Source organism: Cololabis saira, chromosome 7, assembly GCF_033807715.1.
Source record: "Cololabis saira isolate AMF1-May2022 chromosome 7, fColSai1.1, whole genome shotgun sequence".
Lineage (NCBI taxonomy): Eukaryota > Metazoa > Chordata > Actinopteri > Beloniformes > Belonidae > Cololabis > Cololabis saira.
This window is the reverse complement of record NC_084593.1, coordinates 26679055-26705102: the sequence shown is the minus strand read 5'-3', so window position 1 is coordinate 26705102 and position 26048 is coordinate 26679055. Positions and strand designations below refer to the sequence as shown.

At 40.4% G+C, this 26048-nt stretch overlaps 3 protein-coding genes across 40 annotated transcripts in view; all 3 read right to left on the bottom strand.

Annotated features, from left to right (window-relative positions):
- Window positions 1-26048, bottom strand: part of LOC133446996 (protocadherin gamma-C5-like) — a 320234-nt gene that overhangs the window by 29908 nt on the left and 264278 nt on the right. For 2 of the 38 annotated variants that reach the window (XM_061725325.1, XM_061725342.1), the window contains exon 1: window positions 3383-6007. The exons of 33 other annotated variants lie outside the window; for them this stretch is intronic. In XM_061725325.1, the coding sequence (XP_061581309.1) occupies window positions 3383-5836 (2454 nt within the window). In that variant the 5' untranslated portion in view covers window positions 5837-6007. Of the gene's footprint in view, window positions 1-81; window positions 2719-3382; window positions 6008-21333; window positions 24063-26048 lie in introns of those variants that run through there. 3 more of the 38 variants (XM_061725324.1, XM_061725340.1, XM_061725339.1) reach the window with 2 other exon arrangements.
- On the bottom strand, window positions 6357-9258 carry LOC133447737 (protocadherin gamma-C5-like). Its single transcript, XM_061726465.1, has 2 exons — window positions 6604-9258; window positions 6357-6365 (listed from the first exon to the last, which is right to left on the bottom strand). Exons 1-2 carry the CDS (start codon window positions 9097-9099, stop codon window positions 6357-6359), a joined length of 2505 nt encoding a protein of 834 aa, XP_061582449.1. The 5' UTR covers window positions 9100-9258.
- pcdh1g22 (protocadherin 1 gamma 22) lies at window positions 9711-12323 on the bottom strand. The gene has a single exon (XM_061725372.1). The coding sequence runs from the start codon at window positions 12192-12194 to the stop codon at window positions 9711-9713; it is 2484 nt and encodes an 827-aa protein (XP_061581356.1). The 5' UTR covers window positions 12195-12323.

Here is a 26048-nt window from a genome sequence, read left to right as displayed (position 1 = left end):
ACCCGACAATGATATATTTGACGTAAACAAATAAATCAATGTATTCATATATACAACACTTTTAAAAAACCGTCTGCTCACCTGTTGGCTCTCAAAAGTCCAAGTGCTGTCAGGTAAAGACGCATCCAAGACACTGATCACCTCCTTAAAGTCTGTGGTGCTGCTGGGTTTAATTAAAGTGAAATCACTGTACTCTGACATCGGAGACATGCAGGACCTGAAGGACTGACTCTGACTCATCATGTCTCCTCCCAGGACCTCCACGTACTTTATAGGTCCATCAGTGTTGAGCTGGATCTGCAAGTTTCTGTTGGGGTTCTTGTAATCATCACAGTCACTCCGTCTCATGCAGCAGCTCCCGCTGCTTCTGCTGTTCCTGATGCATTTAACCGCCAAGATGAGAAACGTGACCAGAGACAGCACGGACACCGAGGCCAGAGACAGAATCAAATAAAGGGTGATTCTCCCGGTTTTCTTGCTGGGCTCTGACACTTTGTGTCGGAGGTCTAAGATGGGCTCATGAAGACCGTCCTCCACCAGGATGGACACCGTAACGGTGGCGGACTGGACCGGTTCCCCATCGTCCTTGATCTCTATAAGTAGTCTCTGAGAGGACTCGTCCTGCTCGGAAACAGCACGTTTAGTCCTCACCTCCCCTGTATACAGATTGACAGTGAACAGAGAGGCGTCTGTGGCCTCCGCCAGTCTGTAGGAGATCCAGGCGTTATGGCCCGAGTCAGCGTCCACGGCCGTCACCTTAGTAACCAGATGAGCAGCTTTAGCGGAGCGGGGCATCCTCTGATGAGAGAGGGAGCCCAGAGCAGCGGAGGAGGGGTAAATAACAGCGGGGGCATTGTCGTTCTGGTCCAGGATAAAAACATGGACAGTAGCGTTGCTGCTGAGAGATGGAGAGCCCTGGTCCTTCGCCTGAACCACAATCTGAAACACCTTCAGTTTCTCATAGTCAAACGAGTGCATGCTGTAGATGCTGCCGTTATCCGAGTTAATGTAAACATAAGAAGAGACGGAAAGGTCCTGCACTTTAGAGTCCAGAATAGAGTAAGAAATCTTTGCGTTTTCACCGGAATCCAGGTCAGTTGCAGACACAGAGTACAGTATGGAGCCTGGTACTCCATTCTCTTTCAGGTATACATTGTAAGCTCGTTGTGTGAATGCAGGAGCATTGTCATTCACGTCAGTGATGGTTACAGGTATAATCTTTTTACTGGACAAAGGAGGAGAGCCCGAGTCTGTGGCGGTTATCTCAATATTGTACCATGAATATTTCTCTCGGTCTAAAGAACCACTAGTAACCAACTCATAGTTATTAGAAAATGATGGTTTCAGAGTGAATGGAACACCTTTGGATAGTCCTAACATTATTTTACTGTTATTGCCAGAATCAGCGTCAAGCGCATCAAGTAAAGCCACGACTGTTCCGCCTGGTGCGTCTTCTCGTACTGGCTGCGGTTGAGATGTGAGAACAATTTCTGGTCTGTTGTCATTAACATCTACAACATCTACTTGGAGACGACAGTGGCTCTCCATTTCGGGAATCCCTTTATCTTTTGCAGCTATTTCGATTTTGTAGGTCGTGGCCGTTTCATAATCTAAATCTCCTTTTAAATATATTTCTCCAGTCATTGATTTGATTTCAAACAGCGACAACACTGAATCCGGTGTCCGCGAACCAAAAAAGAACTCAACTTCTCCGTTTGGTCCCTCGTCAGCATCGGTTGCCGTAATTTTGGTTACAAAGGTGTCTTTTGCATTATTCTCCTGCAAAGACACTTTATATATATTCTTTTCAAATACTGGGAAATTGTCGTTCACATCAAGGACACTAATAGTAATCTGCGAGGTACCAGACATGACCGGGTTTCCTCCGTCTAATGCAATAAGTCGCAGCTGATGAACGGCATTTTTCTCGCGATCAAGGAGCTTCTCTAAAACTAACTCGGGGACTGCTTTGCCATCCTCGACTTCCTTCATTTTCAGTGTAAAACATTCGTTTTTTGTCAGCGTGTAGGACTTCACCGAATTACTTCCAACGTCTGAATCCTCTGCACTTTCCAAAGTAAAACGAGTGCCCACTGCTGCAGTTTCTGCAATCTTTAAAGACAGCTCCTTTGTCTGAAAGTTTGGAGAATTGTCATTTATATCTTTTATTTCTACCTCTAAACGATGTAAACGTAGCGGATTTTCAAGTACTATTTGTAAAGGCAAGACACAGCTGACACTTTGTCCACACAATGCTTCTCTGTCTATTCTGTCATTCACCACCAGATCGCCCTTCCCCGCATCCACACTGAAATACTGCTCACCAGCCGCAGAGGCAACACGAAGCTTACGGTCAAAAATCTGAGATAAGGACAAACCCAGGTCTTTGGCTATATTTCCCACCACAGATCCTTGTTTTAGTTCCTCTGGGATGCTGTAACGAGTCTGTCCGTCTGCTGTTCTCCACAAGAGAAAGAAAAGATGCCACCAAAAAGCCGACCATCTCCAGTCTCGGTATCCCATTCTCTTTGTCATTCCTTATCCGTTACAATGTGTTAATTCCCATCAAGAAAATCCAAGTTAATACCCGAATTCCAAGAGACATCGGGTAGAATTATGGAAAAATAAGACGAATTTTTATTCATGTCTGAAGCCAAAATTAAAGCCCTTTCTTTCAATTCCGAGGTATGAGATCATCATACGATCCTGCTGCTCCATGCTTTGTTAACATTTATGGTGCTGTGGGTCTGCGGGGGAGGGGTTAGATCTCTTTGTACAGCTCTCTTTGCTATTGGAGCACAGCATCTACCACTAACAGCCAATAGAGAGCGAGAATGAATCTGCTTTTAAAGACACAGCTGCTGATAAGGATTTAGTGATGTATGTTTGTCATACAGGATTGAGCCGTATCCTTTTTCTCAATAGCGTTTTTGGGGTATTTCATAATTCTGGAAAAAAATAGCCTAGGAATGAAAAATCATAGAGAACACGTCCACAACAGTGGTAACTTTAATAGGAGTCTAACCATTCAAAAATGCTACGAATAAAACTATCAATTAAGAGAAAAGAAGTAAAAAATAATAATAATGAAAAGTCTCACTCAAATATAACTTATATAAATTTTTACAACAATCATAGAAATATATCTAAAACGTATTATTATGAATGCCATCAATATTTAACTGCAGAGTTATATTCTTAACACAGAAATCGGAAGATGGTGACGTCACTGCTTGCGGCATGTATTTAAGAAGAAAACGCTCATAAAAGCATCAGCTTTTATCACGTAACCAGAATTCTTACCCGACAATTATATATTTGACGTAAACAAATTAATCAATGTATTCATATATACAACACTTTTAAAAAACCGTCTGCTCACCTGCTGGCTCTCAAAGGTCCAAGTGCTGTCAGGTAAAGACGCATCCAAGACACTGATCACCTCCTTAAAGTCTGTGGTGCTGCTGGGTTTAATTAAAGTGAAATCACTGTACTCTGACATCGGAGACATGCAGGACCTGAAGGACTGACTCTGACTCATCATGTCTCCTCCCAGGACCTCCACGTACTTTATAGGTCCATCAGTGTTGAGCTGGATCTGCAAGTTTCTGTTGGGGTTCTTGTAATCATCACAGTCACTCCGTCTCATGCAGCAGCTCCCGCTGCTTCTGCTGTTCCTGATGCATTTAACCGCCAAGATGAGAAACGTGACCAGAGACAGCACGGACACCGAGGCCAGAGACAGAATCAAATAAAGGGTGATTCTCCCGGTTTTCTTGCTGGGCTCTGACACTTTGTGTCGGAGGTCTAAGATGGGCTCATGAAGACCGTCCTCCACCAGGATGGACACCGTAACGGTGGCGGACTGGACCGGTTCCCCATCGTCCTTGATCTCTATAAGTAGTCTCTGAGAGGACTCGTCCTGCTCGGAAACAGCACGTTTAGTCCTCACCTCCCCTGTATACAGATTGACAGTGAACAGAGAGGCGTCTGTGGCCTCCGCCAGTCTGTAGGAGATCCAGGCGTTATGGCCCGAGTCAGCGTCCACGGCCGTCACCTTAGTAACCAGATGAGCAGCTTTAGCGGAGCGGGGCATCCTCTGATGAGAGAGGGAGCCCAGAGCAGCGGAGGAGGGGTAAATAACAGCGGGGGCATTATCGTTCTGGTCCAGGATGAAAACATGGACAGTAGCGTTGCTGCTGAGAGATGGAGAGCCCTGGTCCTTCGCCTGAACCACAATCTGAAACACCTTCAGTTTCTCATAGTCAAACGAGTGCATGCTGTAGATGCTGCCGTTATCCGAGTTAATGTAAACATAAGAAGAGATGGATACATCTTGTACCTTTGAATCTAAAATAGAGTAAGAAATCTTTGCGTTTTCACCGGAATCCAGGTCAGTTGCAGACGCAGAGTACAGTATAGAGCCTGGTACTCCATTCTCTTTCAGATATACATTATACACTGGCTGACTAAATATAGGAGGGTTATCATTCACATCAGTGATACTGACAGTTATAACTTTTGTACTGAACAAAGGAGGAGAGCCTGCATCTGTGGCTGTTATTTCAACATTGTATTCCGAGTAACTTTCTCGGTCCAAAGGACCATTTGTAATCAGTGCATAATTATTAGAAAAAGACGGGTTGAGAGAGAAAGAAGAACCTTTGCGAACCTGCAGTGTCACTTTACCGTTGTCACCAGAATCAAGATCCCGGACGCTGAGTAAAGCTACCACTGTTCCACTGCCAGAATCTTCGGGCACAGAAGTGGATTTTGAAGTGAGTATAATTTCAGGGGCATTGTCATTTACGTCTAAGACATCCACCTGGACAGTGCAGTGACCCTCCATTTTGGGCAAGCCTTTATCTTTTGCACTTATGTCTATTCGATATGAGGTTTGAGTTTCGTGGTCTAAATGTTGTTTCAAAGTTATATCTCCTGTTACAACATCGATATGAAATAATGACTTTACAGATGGTGGCGTGTGTACACCAAGAGAGTACTCAAGTTCACTATTTAGACCCTGATCTAAGTCTGTTGCCTGTGTAGAAATAACAAATGAGCCGTTGGGACTATTTTCTTGAACAGAAATCTTGTAAAAGCTTTTTTCAAACTGTGGAACATTGTCATTAATATCAAGAACGTGAATGATAATTTTTGAAGTCCCAGTCTTAGCAGGGCTTCCTCCATCCATAGCTGTGAGAAATAAACTATGTGTTGCCTTTTTCTCCCGATCTAATGATTTACTTAAAACCAGCTCGGGAATTTTTCTGCCATTTTCGATTTCTTTAACTTTTAGAGTGAAGCAGTCATCTTTACTCAGTGTGTATGTCTTTAATCCATTACTCCCGACATCGGGATCTTCTGCCATTTCTAAGGGGAAACGAACACCTACAACGGTGGATTCAGCAACTTCTATTTCATGATCCGTTGTTAGAAACGTCGGAGCGTTGTCATTTACGTCTCTTATTTCAATTTCTATCCGGTGTAACTGTAGTGGGCTCTCTATTACAACCTGCAGAGGTAACACACAGCTTGCGCTTTGTCCACACAAAGCCTCTCTGTCTATTCTGTCATTCACCACCAGCTCGCCCTTCCCCGCATCCACACTGAAATACTGCTCACCAGCCTCAGACGCGACACGAAGCTTACGGTCAAAAATATCTGATATTCCCAAACTAAGATCTTTGGCAAGATTTCCAACCAGTGATCCTCGATCCAGTTCCTCCGGGATGCTGTAACGAGTCTGCCCGTCTATTGTAGTCCACAAGAGAAAGAAATGATGCCACCAAAGCGGCTGCCATCTCCAGTCTCGGTATCCCATCCTCTTTGTCATTCCCTTTCCGTTAAAGTACGTTATTTCTCATCGAAATCTCAGGAAACAGAGAGTCCAATCTGTAGGACGAATATGACTCCATCATACTCCAAAGCAATACATAAGTATCCATGGTGAAATGTATAAAAGTAGAAGATTTAATCCGAATGTGCAAACCCAACCTTATCCCATCTCGGGCTGAACGAATACAGTGTCTACGGTGTTGGGGATGCGTGGGGGAGGGACTAGATCTCTTTGTACAACTCCTAATGCTATTGGTGCACTGCATCCAGCATACACACACAAGATCGACAAGTGTACGGCTCTGCGGTGAAGGGGAATCTGCACAGAAAATGACTAAGCCTATAGTTGTGTTTACATAAAAATAAAACATTATTTCTGGTGTCATTCTATACAAAGACACTGTAAAAGAGTCTGGCTATTTCTCTGACTATTGTTTAAAAAAGAAGAAAATATATAATTCGTGAGAACCATTTTTTATATAACACATAATGCTCTGTCTTTATTCGTTAGTCTCGTGTCAGAGACTCTAGCAATACAATACACATATTTCCCTGTGAAAAAAGTCAAATTTATCTAAGTAATAATAATAATAGAAAAATTGACTTGGAAATAACTGATGCTCTGCATATGAAGGCAAAAATCATGGCTTCGAAATGACAAAAATACATTTGATATAAATTATTCTGGACTTTAAACATTTTGGCAGTATATAGACAACACATCATTACGTAAAAATCAACACCTCGCTGGAAAAAAATTAAGACTTCTTTTGACTCTTTGCTCACCTGTTGACTCTCAAAAGTCCAAGTGCTGTCAGGTAAAGACGCATCCAAGACACTGATCACCTCCTTAAAGTCTGTGGTGCTGCTGGGTTTAATTAAAGTGAAATCACTATACTCTGACATCGGAGACATGCAGGACCTGAAGGACTGACTCTGGCTCATCATGTCTCCTCCCAGGACCTCCACGTACTTTATAGGTCCATCAGTGTTGAGCTGGATCTGCAAGTTTCTGTTGGGGTTCTTGTAATCATCACAGTCACTCCGTCTCATGCAGCAGCTCCCGCTGCTTCTGCTGTTCCTGATGCATTTAACCGCCAAGATGAGAAACGTGACCAGAGACAGCACGGACACCGAGGCCAGAGACAGAATCAAATACAGGGTGATTCTCCCGGTTTTCTTGCTGGGCTCTGACACTTTGTGTCGGAGGTCTAAGATGGGCTCATGAAGACCGTCCTCCACCAGGATGGACACCGTAACGGTGGCGGACTGGACCGGTTCCCCATCGTCCTTGATCTCTATAAGTAGTCTCTGAGAGGACTCGTCCTGCTCGGAAACAGCACGTTTAGTCCTCACCTCCCCTGTATACAGATTGACAGTGAACAGAGAGGCGTCTGTGGCCTCCGCCAGTCTGTAGGAGATCCAGGCGTTATGGCCCGAGTCAGCGTCCACGGCCGTCACCTTAGTAACCAGATGAGCAGCTTTAGCGGAGCGGGGCATCCTCTGATGAGAGAGGGAGCCCAGAGCAGCGGAGGAGGGGTAAATAACAGCGGGGGCATTATCGTTCTGGTCCAGGATAAAAACATGGACAGTAGCGTTGCTGCTGAGAGATGGAGAGCCCTGGTCCTTCGCTTGAACCACAATCTGAAACACCTTCAGTTTCTCATAGTCAAACGAGTGCATGCTGTAGATGCTGCCGTTATCTGAGTTAATGTAAACATAAGAAGAGACGGATACATCTTGCACTTTTGAATCTAAAATAGAATAAGAGAGTTTTGCATTTTCACCAGAATCCAAGTCGGTTGCAGATACTGAGTACAGTATGGAGCCTGGTACTCCATTCTCTTTTAAATATACATTGTAGAACGATTGAGTAAACATAGGAGGGTTGTCGTTAACATCTAATACTCTAACGGGTATAATTTTGCTACTAGAGAGGCGAGGAGAGCCCGAATCGGTGGCTGTTATTTCAATATTATATTCTGAGAAACTTTCTCGATCTAATGGGCCGTTGGTAAGCAGTTCATAATTATTCGAGAAAGACGGTTTTAGAGTAAAAGGAGAACCTTTTGGAAGATTTAACATAACTTTCCCGTTATTACCGGAGTCTAGGTCTCGCGCACTTATCAAAGCCACCACCGTGCCACTCTGCGCGTCCTCGCGTACAGGACTGGGTTTTGATGTGAGCACAATCTCCGGAACATTATCATTAACATCTTCGATATCAACCTGGACACGACAGTGACCCTCCATTTCGGGAATCCCTTTATCTTTAGCAGTTATATCAATAAGATATGATTTACTACTCTCGTAATCTAATGGCCCCTTTAAAACAATTTCTCCGCTTACATCATTTAGTTCAAATGTTGATAAAACAGACTCTGAAGTGCGAGGACCGAATACATATTTAACCTCTCCATTAAGTCCCTCATCTGCATCCTTAGCTGTCAATTTTACCACAAATGTGTCTTTGGTGCTGTTCTCCTTCAAGGAAACTTTATACTCCTTTTCAGTGAAAATAGGAAAATTGTCATTGTTATCGAGAACTGTAATGGTGATCTTACAAGTACCCGATGTTACTGGGGTTCCGCCATCTAATGCTGTTAACTGCAGTCGATGGAGAGCATTCTTTTCTCGGTCTAGCTGTTTTTCTAATACCAATTCTGGGACTGCTTTCCCACTCTGTGTGTCTTTATAGCTTAAAGAGAAATGGTCGTTTTTGCTTAGAGAATACGTTTTCAAAGAATTACTTCCAACATCAGGATCCTCGGCGTTTTCTAATGGAAAGCGTTTGCCAAAAGCTACTGATTCTGGTATTTTAAGGTTAATTTCTTGTGTCGGAAAATTAGGAGAATTGTCATTTATGTCTCTTATTTCCACTTCAATTCGATGAGACTGTAATGGGTTCTCTACAACAACTTGCAGAGGTAACACACAGCTGACGCTTTGTCCACACAAAGCCTCTCTGTCTATTCTGTCATTCACCAACAGATCGCCCTTCCCCGCATCCACACTGAAATACTGCTCACCAGCCTCAGACGCAAGACGAAGCTTACGGTCAAAAATCTCAGATGGTCGCAAACCAAGGTCTTTGGCAAGATTTCCCACAACGAAGCCCTGTTTTAATTCCTCCGGGATGCTGTAACGAGTCTGTCCGTCTACTGTATTCCACAAAAGAAAGAAATGATGCCACCAAAGCACATGCCATCTCCAGTCTCCGTATCCCATCCTCTTTGTCATCCTTGGTCTGCTATGTTGCATTAATTTCCATCGAAGTCCTCTTTAGAAAAACTAGCGAGCCCGTGGCATGAAAATATTACCCTCCTTCCAAAATGAGGTACATTGTTTGAACATGTCTGCAAGCTAAATGCATTAAATGGAGATGGTATAAAATATGAACACATAGCTGTCCCCTCTCGTGCTCATTTTCCTCTTTTACAACGCTCTCCCTGCATGGGGGCAGGGAATAGATTGCTTTGTACAGGTCTAAATCTTATTGGTGCTCAGCATCCCTTCCCACCATCCAATGAGAATGAGCCAAATCTACTTTTTTTTTTAAAGAGACAGTTTATATTTTCTTGCATTTAGCTGAGGATGACACTTCCACAAATCACATATTTTAAACTTAAAAAAAATGTGGATTTAAAAAAAAGAATAAAAATACCTTACACTTAGGGGGACAACATAAAAGTATGATGCGGAACCCTTCAAATACTAAAATATGTACAATGTGTGTGTATATATACTGTATATATATATATATATATATATATATATATATATATATATATATATATATATATATATATATATATGAGAGGGAGAGAGAGAGAGAGAGAGAGAGAGAGAGAGAGAGTTAGAGATATCAACTCTTATGTTCTGCTCACCTGTTGACTCTCAAAAGTCCAAGTGCTGTCAGGTAAGGACGCATCCAAGACACTGATCACCTCCTTAAAGTCTGTGGTGCTGCTGGGTTTAATTAAAGTAAAATCGCTGTACTCTGACATCGGAGACATGCAGGACCTGAAGGACTGACTCTGACTCAGCATGTCTCCTCCCAGGACCTCCACGTACTTTATAGGTCCATCAGTGTTGAGCTGGATCTGCAAGTTTCTGTTGGGGTTCTTGTAATCATCACAGTCACTCCGTCTCATGCAGCAGCTCCCGCTGCTTCTGCTGTTCCTGATGCATTTAACCGCCAAGATGAGAAACGTGACCAGAGACAGCACGGACACCGAGGCCAGAGACAGAATCAAATAAAGGGTGATTCTCCCGGTTTTCTTGCTGGGCTCGGACACTTTGTGTCGGAGGTCTAAGATGGGCTCATGAAGACCGTCCTCCACCAGGATGGACACCGTAACGGTGGCGGACTGGACCGGTTCCCCATCGTCCTTGATCTCTATAAGTAGTCTCTGAGAGGACTCGTCCTGCTCGGAAACAGCACGTTTAGTCCTCACCTCCCCTGTATACAGATTGACAGTGAACAGAGAGGCGTCTGTGGCCTCCGCCAGTCTGTAGGAGATCCAGGCGTTATGGCCCGAGTCAGCGTCCACGGCCGTCACCTTAGTAACCAGATGAGCAGCTTTAGCGGAGCGGGGCATCCTCTGATGAGAGAGGGAGCCCAGAGCAGCGGAGGAGGGGTAAATAACAGCGGGGGCATTATCGTTCTGGTCCAGGATGAAAACATGGACAGTAGCGTTGCTGCTGAGAGATGGAGAGCCCTGGTCCTTCGCCTGAACCACAATCTGAAACACCTTCAGTTTCTCATAGTCAAACGAGTGCATGCTGTAGATGCTGCCGTTATCCGAGTTAATGTAAACATAAGAAGAAACGGAAACATCTTGTACTTTTGAATCTAATATAGAGTAAGAAATCTTTGCGTTTTCGCCCGCATCTGGATCAGTTGCTGCCACTGAGCCAATAATTTTACCTGGAGCATGATTTTCCTTTGTATAAACGACATAGGAAAGTTGGGAGAAAAGTGGTGCATTATCATTAACATCTGACAGGTTAACAAGGATCGTTTTTTCACTTGTCAACGGGGGTTTTCCAGAATCGGAAGCCCTTATCTTAACAATATAGTGGTCCGTTTTTTCACGATCAAGTCGTCCATTTGTTATCAATGAATGATGATTAGAAACTGATGGATTTAACTTGAATGGTGAACTGGGAGACACAGTGAGTGTTACTTTGCCATTGTCACCTGAATCTGGGTCTTTTGCGCTTATTAACGCAATAACGGTCCCGACTGCTGAATCTTCTCGTACAGGTGTTGTTAAAGACGTAACAATTATTTCAGGAACATTATCGTTAATGTCAACTACTTTGATTTCAACACTACAGTGTCCATCCATCTCAGGATTTCCTTTGTCTTTTGCAGTTACATCAAATCTGTGTAAAGAGTTTGCTTCATGATCTAAAATCCCCTTTACAGTAATTGTTCCAGTCGGAGGGTCAATGTCAAATAATGATAAAATAATATCAGACGTTTGCTCCGCAAATAAATATTCAATTTCTCCATTCAATCCCTCGTCTGCATCTGTAGCTTTAACATTTAATATGTCAGTCCCAGGTTTAGCCTCTTCACTGACATTTGCTTCATATACCTGTCTTTCGAATTGTGGCGCATTGTCATTGATATCAAGTACTATGACGGTAATTTCAGATGTTCCTGAGCGTACCGGATCTCCGCCATCTACAGCCGTGAGGATGAGCTTGTGTACAGGCTGCTTTTCTCGATCAAGGGGTTTTTCAAGAGCTAGTTCAGGGATCTTTCTTCCATCTTTCTGGTTTTTAACAGTCAGTTTGAAATGATCATTTTTACTTATAAGATATGAGCGTACAGAATTAATACTAACATCAGGATCCTGGGCAGGCTCTAAAGGAAATCGGGCCCCTTGATTGACCAATTCTGCAATTTTCACCACTTTCTCCTTCGTAGGAAAACTGGGCGAGTTATCATTTGTGTCTTGTATTTCAATTTCAATTCTATGCAGCTGTAAAGGGTTATCTATAACTAATTCCAAAGGCAGCAAACATGAAGGTCTTTGTTCACACAGTCCCTCCCTATCAATTCTGTCAATCACTACGAGTTCTCCTTTCCCTAGATCCACGTTAAAATACTGCTTACCAGCTTCAGATGTAATTCGCAATTTACGCTGATGCAGTTCAGATACAACCAAACCCAAATCCTTGGCTATATTTCCAACCACGGAGCCTTGTTTCAGTTCCTCTGGTATGCTGTACCGAGTCTGTCCGTCTATTGTACTCCACAACAAAAAGAAATGATGCCACCAAATAAACACTTGCCATGTCGGCAGTTTGTTTCTAATCATTCCACGTTCGAAAAATTCCATATCGCTTCACTCGTATTCCTGCCTCTTAAAGAGAGTGTGGAAGGCTTGTAATCCAGTATAGAGGAGTCATCAGATACTACAGAAAAACTCATGCTTTGTGTCTGCATATTCATCTCTCCCCTCCAGTGCAGAACAGTGTAACGGGCATGAGGCTGGTGCTACTCGCTCAGACAGAGTAGATCTCTTTGTAGAGCTCTGGATGTCATTGGTGCACAGAGTGCAGCGGTTTCCACCAACCACTGCACTGATGAACGTCTACAGAGCAGTGACGTAAAAGTATTATCAGACAACCCTGGTATTGAACTTACTACTGGTCTTTATATATATATATATATATATATATACATATATATACACACAAACACTGTCTCAGAAAATTAGAATATTGTGATAAAGTTATTTATTTTCAGTAATGCAATTAAAAAAACAAAAATGTCATACATTCTGGATTCATTACAAATCAACTGAAGTATTGCAAGCCTTTCATTATTTTAATATTGCTGATTATGGCTTACAGTTTAAGATTAAGAAATTTGTGTGTGTGTGTATGTACATTTTTGGAAGAAAAACACTATATGTAAAGGTTAATATAAAGACAATGTCCTACAAAATTATTGATAATTGCTATAGAAATTAAATTAATTAGTAAATACATCAGTATATAAGTTACTCAATTAATATGTATGTATGTACTGTAAGTCCTATAATAATATGGCAATTCATGTATTTCCTGTATGCACCTGCCTGCATGCAAATGCTTTGTGGAAGACAAGGCTCTTCGTTGCCTTCCTGTGGTCAGACAAAGGTAGTGCAGCTTGTAGGTTTTCACAGCTCTCCTGACAGCTGACGTGAAATACCCGTATGGAGGTTTGTAGAGCAAGTGAAAAGGGTGGGGGAGCGCACATGATGCAGGAAGGCGTTTAGTACTGTTATGACGCTCCCTCTCTCTCTCTCTCTCTCTCATGGTCTCCCTCTCTCACTCACTCAAACACACAAACGCACGCACAAGCAGACGCATGCTCAATGTATTATCTAGCAGTATAAATACGGAGTATAACAAAAGACATGTTAATATTTGATAACATAGCAGTTACGCAATTTTAAAATAATGTGCTTCATAACATATTTTTATTTAAAAAAAAAGCATGCATCATATTTTGTGATCTATCTCTCAACTGTGGACGGAGATTATGCAGTGTGTGAAAATGTGCACCAAATTCAAAACGTACAAAATATAAACAAACAGGTGAATATCAAGAACATGTTTGAAAAACTAAATCATCTAGATAATCCTAACCATCCACCATATGTACGAGTAAAAGCATTTGACTAGAGGTGGGCGGAAGAGGGAGATGAGAGAACCACGTGCCAGAAACAAAGAGAGCGAAGCGGAGAGAGCTGGAGCTGCTTTCAGCACCACAGTGTGGACAGCGCCACACAGGCGGCCAGACGCTGCAGATGCATGCTGCTGCTGAGGCTCAGGATCTCCATGCACATGGTTAGGAAACAAAAAGTTAACTCTTTACTGACGGATTCATACTCCTTAACATATGAATTTCTGAGACCTCTGTACCAGCCTTCTAAATGATAAAAAGTAATAACAAAATGGTTTTATACACAAAAGAAAATATAATACATTTTAGAAAGTATGTTACCCAATGTATATATATATATATATATATATATATATATATATATATATATATATATATATATATATATATATATATATATATATATATATATATATATATATATACTGTTAAAGACAAAATTGGGGGTATTTTCAATTTCAATATATAATAAACACGCATGCACGCACACGCACGGGCGCACGGACGCACACAAGACACACAATAGATTTATTTGTATAACAAACAACTCTTTCAGTTCAAATGCATCCAGCACATGTCAAAACAACAGTAAAGGTGTATGTGCTGGGAAAACAATAAGCTCAAGAATGTATTGTTGCAAGTTCTCTTAATATAGAGAAAGGTCATTTCTGAGGTTGTTTTGTGAGTATGTGCATTCTTCAAAAAAATTTGCTCAGTAATAAAAAAAAACGATATACTAAATATATATATATATATATATATATATATATATATATATATATATATATATATATATATATATATATATATATATATATAGTATAAATATATATATATATATATATATATATATATATATATATATATATATATATATATATATATAGTATATAGTATATAGTTTTTTTTTATTACTGAGCAAATTTGTGTAATTTGTGTTTCAACAAAGCTAGAGGTTTAATAAATATGTCTAAATGCAACAGGGAATAGATTATTCAATAGATTATTCAATGGCAATATGTGTAATATTGTTGGGAAAGAAATAATTACATAATTGTGGGTTAATTTATGAAGTGATTGGTTGTTTATAAAGGTCTTTATTGTGTTGGATTATCCTCTTCAGTGCTTTCAAGAAGTTTATTTATAAGTCTGATCATTCTTACCATCAGTAAACATCTGATATATACAGCTAAGTGCATTTCACTAATATCTTAAATTTCATTTTGAGCCTCAAAATGCATGTCGGGTGTTGAGCTATGGAACACAGTGTAAGGTTTACACATATCCACATATATAAAATGTCTGTCCTGCAAGTTTGTGATAGTGGATTGTCCTAGTGTTTCTGTTAATTCATTTACTCATTTTTTTTTATAATGAAGCCTTAAAATGTGTAATATTTCTCTTGTATGTGTAATGTATGGAAATAAAACTGATTTTTATTTTTTGGTAATAGGATAATTTATTAGAATGACCTTTAGCTAAATGTAGGATTGCGAACTGGAAATTTGAAACTTGATTAAGCCTTACAATGTAATTAAATTCAGCAAGTCAGATAATGACTTGCATCAATATTCTGAAATAACCTGTTCATATAGTTATAAAAAAATATAAAAAAACAACTGTTAGATGTATACAGTAATAATGGTCACATGATTTGTATTTTATGCTACATACTTTGTTAATTTATGTTTGCCTAGTTTTATACAACACATTCTTACTCACTAAACTTTTAGCCAACATAGCTGAGGACAGTATAATCTCTGTCACTTGAATCAGACATAAGTTCCTTAACCAGCTGGTGTCCCCTGTTAATACTAGTTTAAACTGTATAAGCCTGTTAGTAGGTAGAGCTGTTCAGCTTACACCAATACTTCGATAATTCATCATGACTTGTGCATCAAGCCACACATCAACACATATAAACATATCAGCTGTATTAGACAAAAACTACATATCTCTTAACACATACAATAAAAGTATATGTTTTGTGAGGTATTTGAACAGATGCATTGCTTATGGGAGATCTGATATTTAAACAATATTTAAACGCTTTGTTTTGTCACTATACTTTGTTCCGTCACTACACGATGATCAAGAGGTCTATATTAACTGTCAGTGAGAGTGTGATGTCTTTGTTTTCAGAATCTTTAAAGTCTGTAGCTGAATGTTTTTGTTGGTAACACTGTCAACAGAGTAGATAGAAATTAAAAACTTTTTCTTACCTTATTTGGTGAGTCAGAATTTAGCAGGATTTGGAGAGGAAACAGGAACAGCACCAAGCAGCAAAGGGAACAGGTTAAAGGGGAAAAAACAAGAGACAGAAGAAATTTTGTTAGACTGGGGTTTAACAAACCGACTTTGGCTTACAGGGGTACGGAAACCTGCATACTTACCATTTTATTACAATACATATGGATGTTATATTTAACATCCATATTTATTGTAATAAATAAAATCACCTCAAATAATGAGGTGATTTCGAGTATATACTTTCTTTTTATTTATATTCATAATGAGCACTTTGCGGTCTCTTTTATCTCAGACAAGGATTATAGGTTATTATTTACCTGACATGTTTCGTTAGAAAACTTCCACCTTCATGTCAGGTATATAATAACCTAAAATCCTTGTCTGAGATAAAAGAAACAGGGAAGTTTAATTGTAAGCCAAGAAAAAATGAACATTATGAGAACTTGTGTTTCATTATCAGGTTGTTCACAAACACAAAACCAGCTGTATGAGCATATAACTAAAGTATGTGTGCAACAAAGATGTGGTGTTAGACCTGTATTTACCTCACTCTTAAATCAGTGCAACAAAAAAGAAAGGCATAGAAAAAGCAAACATAAAATTTGGCACTGAACAATTTATTTTTGATGTAAAAAATTAAGTAAAAAAAGTATGAAAAAGGTGAATGGACTAAAACACCAAACAAAGACCCTGGAGCATCAAACTGCAAATTTGTTTATGTAGTTGAGATTCCCATGATTGTATTTTTCTTTTTATGAGTGACAGATAGGAAAGATAGAGGTAGTTTGGGTGGGTGGAGCTCCACACAAACTGTGTTTTAGCTTTGCTAACATGTTGACATTTGTGGAAAAACAAAACACTGAGAAATCAAAAAGAGAAAAAAATGCTGAGATAGAGCAAGAAAATAACTCCATCTCAGTGGAAAAATATTGATCGACATAATAGGTGTAATAGTTGACAATATATTATCTTATACTTCAACAGCAACCCAACATGGTCATCTTTGATCACACCACAAAATCATATCAAAATACTGCACTGGCACAAAATCACTACCCTCAAAGCGACAGCAGAGGGCCTAGAGGCGATGTCCTGAGACATATACATGCTGTATCAATGAGATTCTTTACACTGTGTCCCCATGTTTGCCACTGCTGATGTGTGCAGGAGTGTCTTTGTGAGGGAAAAATTAACATGCCTGGACAAAAGAACACACCAGCTGCTTGATATAAGATTGCACTGTAGTGTGCATTGTAATTAAAATGTATAAGCTATTTGATTTAAGGACATATTTGTTTTTCCAGTAATACAAGATTAGAGTGAGGATCTCATAAGCAAAGCAGGTCACCCTGAATATAATGAAAAAATATAAAAAATAAATATAAAATAAAAGGTTATGTGTGACAGAAAAGAAAAGATTTAATAAGATTGAGTAAAAGCATACTGGTCATGAACAGGGGCTTATTGAAACATGAAAAAAATAAACAGCAGCACAAATTATCACCATTAGCCATGATGTACCTATCCCCTCCAGCTTCAGACAACCATTCTGAGGATAAAACACCATATTTGCCATCAATAGGGGTGTTTCTGTCCTCTCAGAATCAACATATACAAAGAGTTATCACAAAATGCAGGGTGCATCTGCTGCTGAACCCCCGTGGCTTTATAAAAATGGTACAGCCTTGCCAGTGAGTCAGCTTGTTGCTATGGTACCACATCCCACCTCCTGTGCTTGCATCCCTCCCTGTTTTTTGCAAGCTGACTGGTTTAAAAAAAGCCTCAAAACAACATGGAGGGAAAAGAAGTGAGAAGAATGATGGATGAGAGAAATGATGCTTATACACACATCTCAAATAAGACAAATATGTATAGACTGTTTGGTAATGAAGATTATCCTAACAAATATCTAAAGTCATATCTATGATATATTTCCTTTGGTCACAAACATGGTGATGAAATTATACTGCATGGCATAACACACACAGACAGGCCAAAATGCCCTACATTGAGCAGTCATCCTCTCCCTGTTTCCTTCTCTCTGCAGCAGAGTGGTGCAGCTGGAGAGGGGGAGGGGAGGGATGCAGAAAATGAGATCAGGAGGAAAAAGGAGGGCTGCTTGCAACCAAGACTGACTGATGAATAGCAGCCACCCAGATCTATTCCCAATCTAAAATGTTTACTACAACAACTGAGCAAATTACAGTTGTGCAAACAAATCTGTTTGGACACATGAACAAAATTAAGTCAATATGATAATATTAAAAAATAACCCGTTAGAATAATGTAAAGGTATCATGTTGTGAAGAAACAAACATTTGTCTGTTCTGTTCTTGAACAGAACAGAAAAATGTCTTAAGGTTGTAAGGCTTAAAAGTATACAAGTTATGATGCCTAAGAAGACAAATAAGATAAATAATTCTACACAACATGTTCCAAGCAAAGAGAAGACAAAGAGAATATACTTCCACATGTGGATCGCTGCCATAAGAACAAACAACATCTCTTGTTAAATTTTAAGCCAACATACACTTGGTTCATCCAGTGAAATGAAAAAAAAAAACAAACAAAAACAAAGCTCATTATAAGCAAATGGACTTAACTATACTCACTGCAGTTTCCTTTAAGATAAACACTATTCATCTTTTTTTCCATGACATTAACCCTATATACTTGAGGCAGAAGCGATCATTTATGATAAATCAAATCAAGAAGAAATGTGAAGGTATAGCACTAGAAAATACAACATTGAGGAGTAGCTTAAATCTTGAGTTCAGATATACCCCTGACATCCTAGCATTTCCATGTGCCTGTTTACAGCTCTATATTTGTATGGAGCAACAAAACAACATGTCCAACAGTACAGGCAGCAGCAACAAACACAGAGATTATGCACTCCAGATGTGCGCAGAATATTTTATTTTAATTATAAGTGTATTTTAGTTGGATATGATTCCTCCATCAGGGTTAAGACAAACTCAGAGGTCCCTAATATGTTAGTTACGTGGGCCAACTTGTAAACAAACATACAGTGAAAGCTTACACTATAAACATTTACCACATCCGCTCACAAAGTTCTGATTAGCCCCCCTGGCATAAACATGCTCCCACAGCTGCTCAGCAGACAGCTAGTCCAGACCAACCAGACACTCAAAGGCCAGCTCAGGCCAGAGACTTTTGTCTATTGTTATAGATATGGGATCAATAGCATGTTAAGCAAAGTCATTATCGCAGATTTGAGTAGGACTCAAAATGCCTGACAAGGACAAGGAGAAAATTGGTTTCTAAAACAAAGGAAACATAAAACTCACAGAACTGCAAAAAGTTCCAACAGCCTGAACAGTTTAGCTGCATTCAAGAGAGATTGAGACCCTGCAGTCACAGGAATTAATGGCACTAAGTAAAAAAAAAAAACATCATCACCATAAACCTGAGAAAATAAGAGAAAATGCTTTAAAACACAGCAGGAACAGGTAATGAAGACCCAGATGTGGGCTGATAATTATAGCACACTGCTTTTGGCGGATATGAGGTTTAACACAAATAAACAAGGTTTTTACTTTGTAGTTTCTCAGCTTCTGTTTTCACATGCACATTTCCTGACCTACTGGTGAAAAAAAAACACACCACTCAGAGCTAACACAGTAGGCATAACAGTTGATATTCACAGTGTACTCTAAGACTAGACAAAGCTGTGCATGTTAAACTGAAGGACTACTCTGAACTTACTGCAGCAAGGCATTTTGACCACTTCCGGACTGTGATTTCTGATCTGATCTTGTGACATGATCTCCAGGAACTACTCTCCCAGCTTAAGAGTCAAAGCTCTGACTACTCCGACTATCACTGGCACCATGTTTACACCTGTTGTATACATCTGTATCCAAGCAGTTGTCCTGTATACCAGGTGATGACTGAAGCATATCATTCATATCTTCTAGTAAACTTTACGCAGCTCTGTTCAGGTCAAGGTCAGCCTTGGGAAGGGGTGACCTAGGTTCAAGCTATCTAACTTGTCAGACCAGCTCCCCCTGCATTCAGGTTTATATACAGTATATGCACACACAGACTTGGATAAGAGTAAAAAATCAGTCACAATTACAGTGACAGCTGCAGTGCAAGGGTTTTGTGACACAGTAGTCATGCACAAGCTTATATTACTTTCTTTCACACACTGATTTTATGGCGTGGGGTAAGAAAATTTCATTTAGAGGCAATACAAACAGAAATTCATACAGAAGAACGTAAAGGATGCATCTATAAGCTTAATACTGTTCTTATCATTTCTAATCATGTCATTTTGTCACAATCTAGGTCAGTTAAGCAACTGTGGTTCTATTTCAAACTGCCTTTACTCTGATTACTCAAGTCTCCTAGGTATTGCTTATATAACAGATTTCACTCTCATCTGCTGGTTTGTCTTAGCTCCATGCCTTCATTCTCAAAACGTAAATCAGCATATGTAATTCACAGTGCAGGTATGGAATTTTGTATCCTTGAATCACACATATGATATCACACAACACTTTTAAACATATTTTAGCAGACAAAGAGTGCTGCAGATCAAAATGGCTGCTGTACATCTCTAACACAAATGCTGCACAGGGATGGTGAGGCTGTGCTCGCTACCACGTGCCTCTTCCCCTCCCCCACAGCCCCTCTCCTCTCCATCACAGTTATTCTCTCTTGTCGCCAATCCAGCCATAATCAGTAGCTACAGAAAATATTTCCTGTTCTTTTCCAACTCATTTTAAACATTGGATGAAAACGACATTGTGTAACTTTATGCACTCTATTTATTTCTTTAGATCCATCACGGTTTTTGGAGTCAGACGTTAAGCTCCATTCTTTTTCCTTTTGTAACCCTGTCCTCCCTCTGCCCACATGGATTTAGGTCAGTTTCAAAAGGAGTGTACTGCTTGGTTATGTCTATCTGTAACAGCAATCTAAAGCACAGTTTGTAGAAAAGATCAGACCCAGATGTATAAAGATCAGACCCAGATGTAAGATTTTATCCCTCAAAACATGTGCAGACTGTTAAAACATTTTCTGTGGCAAAGATTATGTGATGAATTCTAAAGAAATCTCTAAAACAAAAGAAACTTTGTACATAACACTGTGTTTGCATTCACAGTGTGCAACTGTCAACATCAGCATACAACATGGCATTACAATTAGTGTGATTACCAATAAATGAATAAAACATAAAAATAAAATATCAGTTTTTAAAATGATATTAAAGCTAACTGAATTTTGAGTAATAAAGGAAAAAACTAAACCCAAGTCGGTACACCTTACACAGAAAAATAGGATTCTTATAAGACAGCAGAAAGACGAGATTCACCCAGCTATCAAATAATGTTGATGTTATTTTATACCCCGAAATAACAGCCAATATCCATAGCCATAGGCAATGAGAAAATAAATCAATACTAATCAAAAAAACTAAATATTGCACCTAGTGTGAAAATGAGTATATGTCAGTGACAAACAATATAATGAGAAATGATTAAATAAGAACTATGGACGAAATGATTTGAAGCCGCTGATCTCACCTCTGTCAAGCTATTCTCTGGCTCTGGTTTGTGCCTTGGCACTGTCCTGGTACCACTATGTTCAAAACTCAGGGTGCTTTGACTGAAGGGCTGAGAGCATTTAACGTCGCTCATTCGAGAGTCTGTAGTTCCATAGACCTCATAACTGAGACCCTGCTTCATTGTTCCAGCGTCTGCATATAGGGGAGGGTAGTATGGAATCACAGGAAGATTCCCAGTGGATTTGTAAAATATACGCTCCTGTCTCCACCTGTAGATTTTCACTGAAATGATGACCACCAAACACGTGATGAAGAGGAAGGAGACTACAGCCAGAGCCAGCACTAGGTAAAAAGTCAGGTTGTCGTTGTATTCCTTATCTTGTGTAAAGTCGGTAAATTCCGAAAACACTTCAGGGAAACTGTCCGCCACCGCCACGTTCACGATGACTGTAGCTGAACGAGAGGGATGTCCGTTGTCCTCCACGATAACAGCCAGTCTTTGTTTCACAGCATCTTTATCAGTGACTTGGCGGATAGTTCTGATTTCTCCATTCTGTAAGCCCACTTCAAACAGCGCCCTGTCTGTGGTTTTCTGGAGTTTATAGGAGAGCCAGGCATTCTGTCCAGAGTCCACATCAACAGCCACCACTTTAGTGACCAGATAGCCCACATCTGCTGAACGAGGCACCATTTCAGCCACCACAGAGCCACCAGTCAGGACTGGATACAGAACCTGAGGAGGGTTATCGTTCTGATCCTGGATCAGTATTTTCACAGTCACATTGCTGCTGAGTGGAGGAGAACCTCCATCCTGAGCTTTGATGCTAATATGAAACTCTTTTGTTTGCTCATAGTCGAAGGAACGCATTGCAAGTATCTCTCCACTCTCTGCATTAACGGAAAAATAAGAAGAGACCGGCATCCCATTCAGCTGAAAGTCCTCAAGGAAATAAGATATACGCGCATTACTGCCATAGTCCATATCACTGGCTTTAACAGACTTAATTGGTATACCAGGTGCATTATTTTCAGCAATGAAAGCGGTCAACTCGTTTTGGGGAAACAATGGGGCGTTGTCATTTACATCAGATATTTTTAAACGAATAGACTTGTTTGTAGAATAAGGAGGAAAACCCTCATCCATAGTTGTTATTGTTATATTATATTCTGGCACAGTTTCACGGTCCAGAACATCGTCAGACATCAGGCTATAAAAATTACTTGCTGATGACTTGATTTTAAAAGGTAAATTTGGGCTAATAAAACACCGAACTTGGCCATTTTTACCTGAATCTAAGTCTTTGATGTTAATCATTGCTATGACAGTGTTTAGAACCGAATCTTCAGGTATGGGATTGGAGAGAGAAATTATGTTTATCACGGGAGCATTGTCATTCAGGTCGGTCACCTCAATTTGCACCTTACTTGTGTCTGCCAATCCTCCTTTGTCTGTAGCTTTAATATCTATTTCATAATGCTTATCTTTTTCGTAATCTAAAACACCAGCCACGGTCATTTCCCCAGTGTGAGGGTCCATATTAAACACGAATGCTGCACCATCGATGTGGTGAGAGAACGAGTACGTCACCTCTTCATTCGCCCCCTTATCAATATCAGTAGCACTGACTTTTAAAATTACAGTTCCCTTTGATGTGTTTTCAGGAACTGTAACCTTGTAAACAGACTGACCAAATACTGGTGCATTGTCATTTGCATCCAGAACAATTACATTTATTTTGACAGAGCCCGATTTCTGAGGATCACCACCGTCAAATGCTGTCAGAGTTAATTTATGCTCTTCTTTATCTTCCCTGTCAAGCAACGTATGGAGAACCATTTCAATATACTTTGTTCCATCAGGTCGAGATAGGACATTCAATTTAAAATTATCCGTAGGGTTAAGTTTGTATGTTTGTATTGCGTTTTGAGCTACATCGGGATCTCTGGCACTTTCAAGCGAGTATCGAGTTGCAAGTGAGGCAGATTCACTAACCTGGAAATTATATTCCTTCTTGGAGAAAAACGGAGCATTATCATTCACATCTATAATTTCGACATCTATCCTATGCAGCTCCATTGGATTTTCTAGAATAATTTGGGAATGGAGAGAGCAGGGAGACACTTGCTTGCACAGTTCTTCTCTGTCTATCCTTTTAACCACGACTAAAGTTCCCTTTTCTGCATTAAAGCCAATATACTCACTGCCGTCCTCGGTGAAAATCCTAGCCCTCCCAGATTTCATTCGTTTGATATCCAAGCCTAGATCCTGAATAATATTCCCGACAACTGAGCTCGTTGCCATCTCTTCGGGTATTGAATAACGGACCTGACAAAAAGCCATTTCTGCGAGACAGATGCAGAGAAGCAGCGGCAACCAAGAAAATATTTTCCTTTTAGTTAAACAACGAATATCCTCCATTGTGACCAGAACCTTTGAAATATCGGGAAAAAAAAGTTAAACGGGTATTAATGAAATGTTTTATCGTGAATTAACCGCCGAGTCCTGGGCGTCTGTCTTTGTAGCTGTGTTTAGAATAGAGGAGGGACGACTCAGTCGGGGGAAAGCCCTTTTATTCCCCACATTAATCAACAGCGGCACTTAGAGACGCAGAACGAAACTGCAGAGTCTGCTCATGTTTACACTTTGGTGAAATATAAAAACTGAACATACTGAACAGACAGACAGACAGACAGACAGACAGACAGACAGACAGACAGACAGACAGACAGACAGACAGACAGACAGACAGACAGACAGACAGAAGTGGCGCTATCCATGGTGCTGAATACATATACTACAGTTGTTGGTCTAGAATGCTGATTTCATTCCAATATCACCAACCTCTAAAGGAGAGTCTGGTTCATCCAGGATGCTCTTCTCATTCTGTATCCGCTGCATCGTTCCTGTACAACTGGGGTCCATTATCAACACGTTCTGACTACCAGCTCCGCCGAACTTACAGTCACTCTTCCTGGAGTCAGTCGTCCTGCACACCTCGTAATTGTACACGTGTGGGAGAGTCCCTGTCCCCAAAGTGTCCGAGTAACGTGGTGGATAATATGGAATCACAGGGAGGCTGGAGTGATACAGGATTCGAGACTGTCTCCATCTGTAGATTTTCACTGATATAATAACCACTAAACACGTGATGAAGAGGAAGGAGACTACAGCCAGAGCCAACACTAAGTAAAAAGTCAGGTTGTCGTTGTACTCCTTATCGTGTGTAAAGTCGGTAAACTCCGACAGAACTTCGGGGAAACTGTCCGCCACCGCCACGTTCACGATGACTGTAGCTGAACGAGAGGGATGTCCGTTGTCCTCCACAATAACAGTCAGTCTTTGTTTCACAGCATCTTTATCAGTGACTTGGCGGATAGTTCTGATTTCTCCATTCTGTAAGCCCACTTCAAACAGCGCCCTGTCTGTGGTTTTCTGGAGTTTATAGGAGAGCCAGGCATTCTGTCCAGAGTCCACATCAACAGCCACCACTTTAGTGACAAGATAGCCCACATCTGCTGAACGATGCACCATTTCAGCCACCACAGAGCCACCAGTCAGGACTGGATACAGAACCTGAGGAGGGTTATCGTTCTGATCCTGGATCAGTATTTTCACAGTCACGTTGCTGCTGAGTGGAGGAGAACCTCCATCCTGAGCTTTGACACGGAACTGGAAATCTTTGATCTGCTCGTAGTCAAAAGATCGTACTGCATGTATGACTCCACTATCAGCACTAAGGGATACATATGAGGAGACTGGTACTCCATTAACTGAAGAGTCTTCCAATATGTAAGAAACGCGGGCATTCTGGTTCCAGTCAGCGTCTGTAGCTTTCACCGAGAATATAGAAACGCCTGGTGAATTGTTTTCTATGATGTAGGCCTCATATGAGCTCCGTTCAAACACTGGTGCGTTGTCATTCACGTCAGAGATCTGTATGGTGAGAATTACGCTGCTGGACAGGGAGGGTACTCCCTCGTCGGAGCAGGTCACTGTAATATTGTACTCTGAGTCTCTCTCTCTGTCTAAATTAGTATCCGTCATTAAACTATAAAAATCGCCAGCTGATGACTTCATTACAAAGGGAATATTGTCTTTCATTGTACACTGAATTTTACCGTTTTCACCCGCATCTGCGTCCTGAATATGTATCATTGTCACGACAGTACCAGGTTTTGAATCTTCTGATATAACGTTTGATTTAGACATGATGTGTATGTCGGGCTTGTTATCATTGACGTCAGTGACGTCAATCATAACTTTACACGAGTCTACTAATCCGCCTTCATCACTTGCACGTAAATTTATCTGAAACGTTCGAGCTTTCTCATAGTCAGCAATTCCCTTTAACCTAATTTCGCCATTTTCTTCATTCACTGAAAATAACCCATGCGCATCGTCTAAAATACTGGAAAGTGAGTAAGAGATTCTACCGTTAGATCCTTCGTCTGCATCCGTTGCAGATACTGTTGTTACAACTGCTCCTATTGGGGCATTTTCTCTGATCGAAGCTTTATATATAGACTGCGTAAAAACAGGGGCATTGTCATTTGAGTCTAAAACAATAATTTCAATCTGCATTGTTCCTGTCATCTGCGGCTCTCCGCCATCCACCGCTGTCAAAACTAAAGACAGGCGTTCATATTTTTCTCTGTCAAGAGGCTTCTCCAAGATCATTTCAACGTTTTTCGTGCCATCTGCTTGATCATGCAATTTAACGATGAAATTCTCTG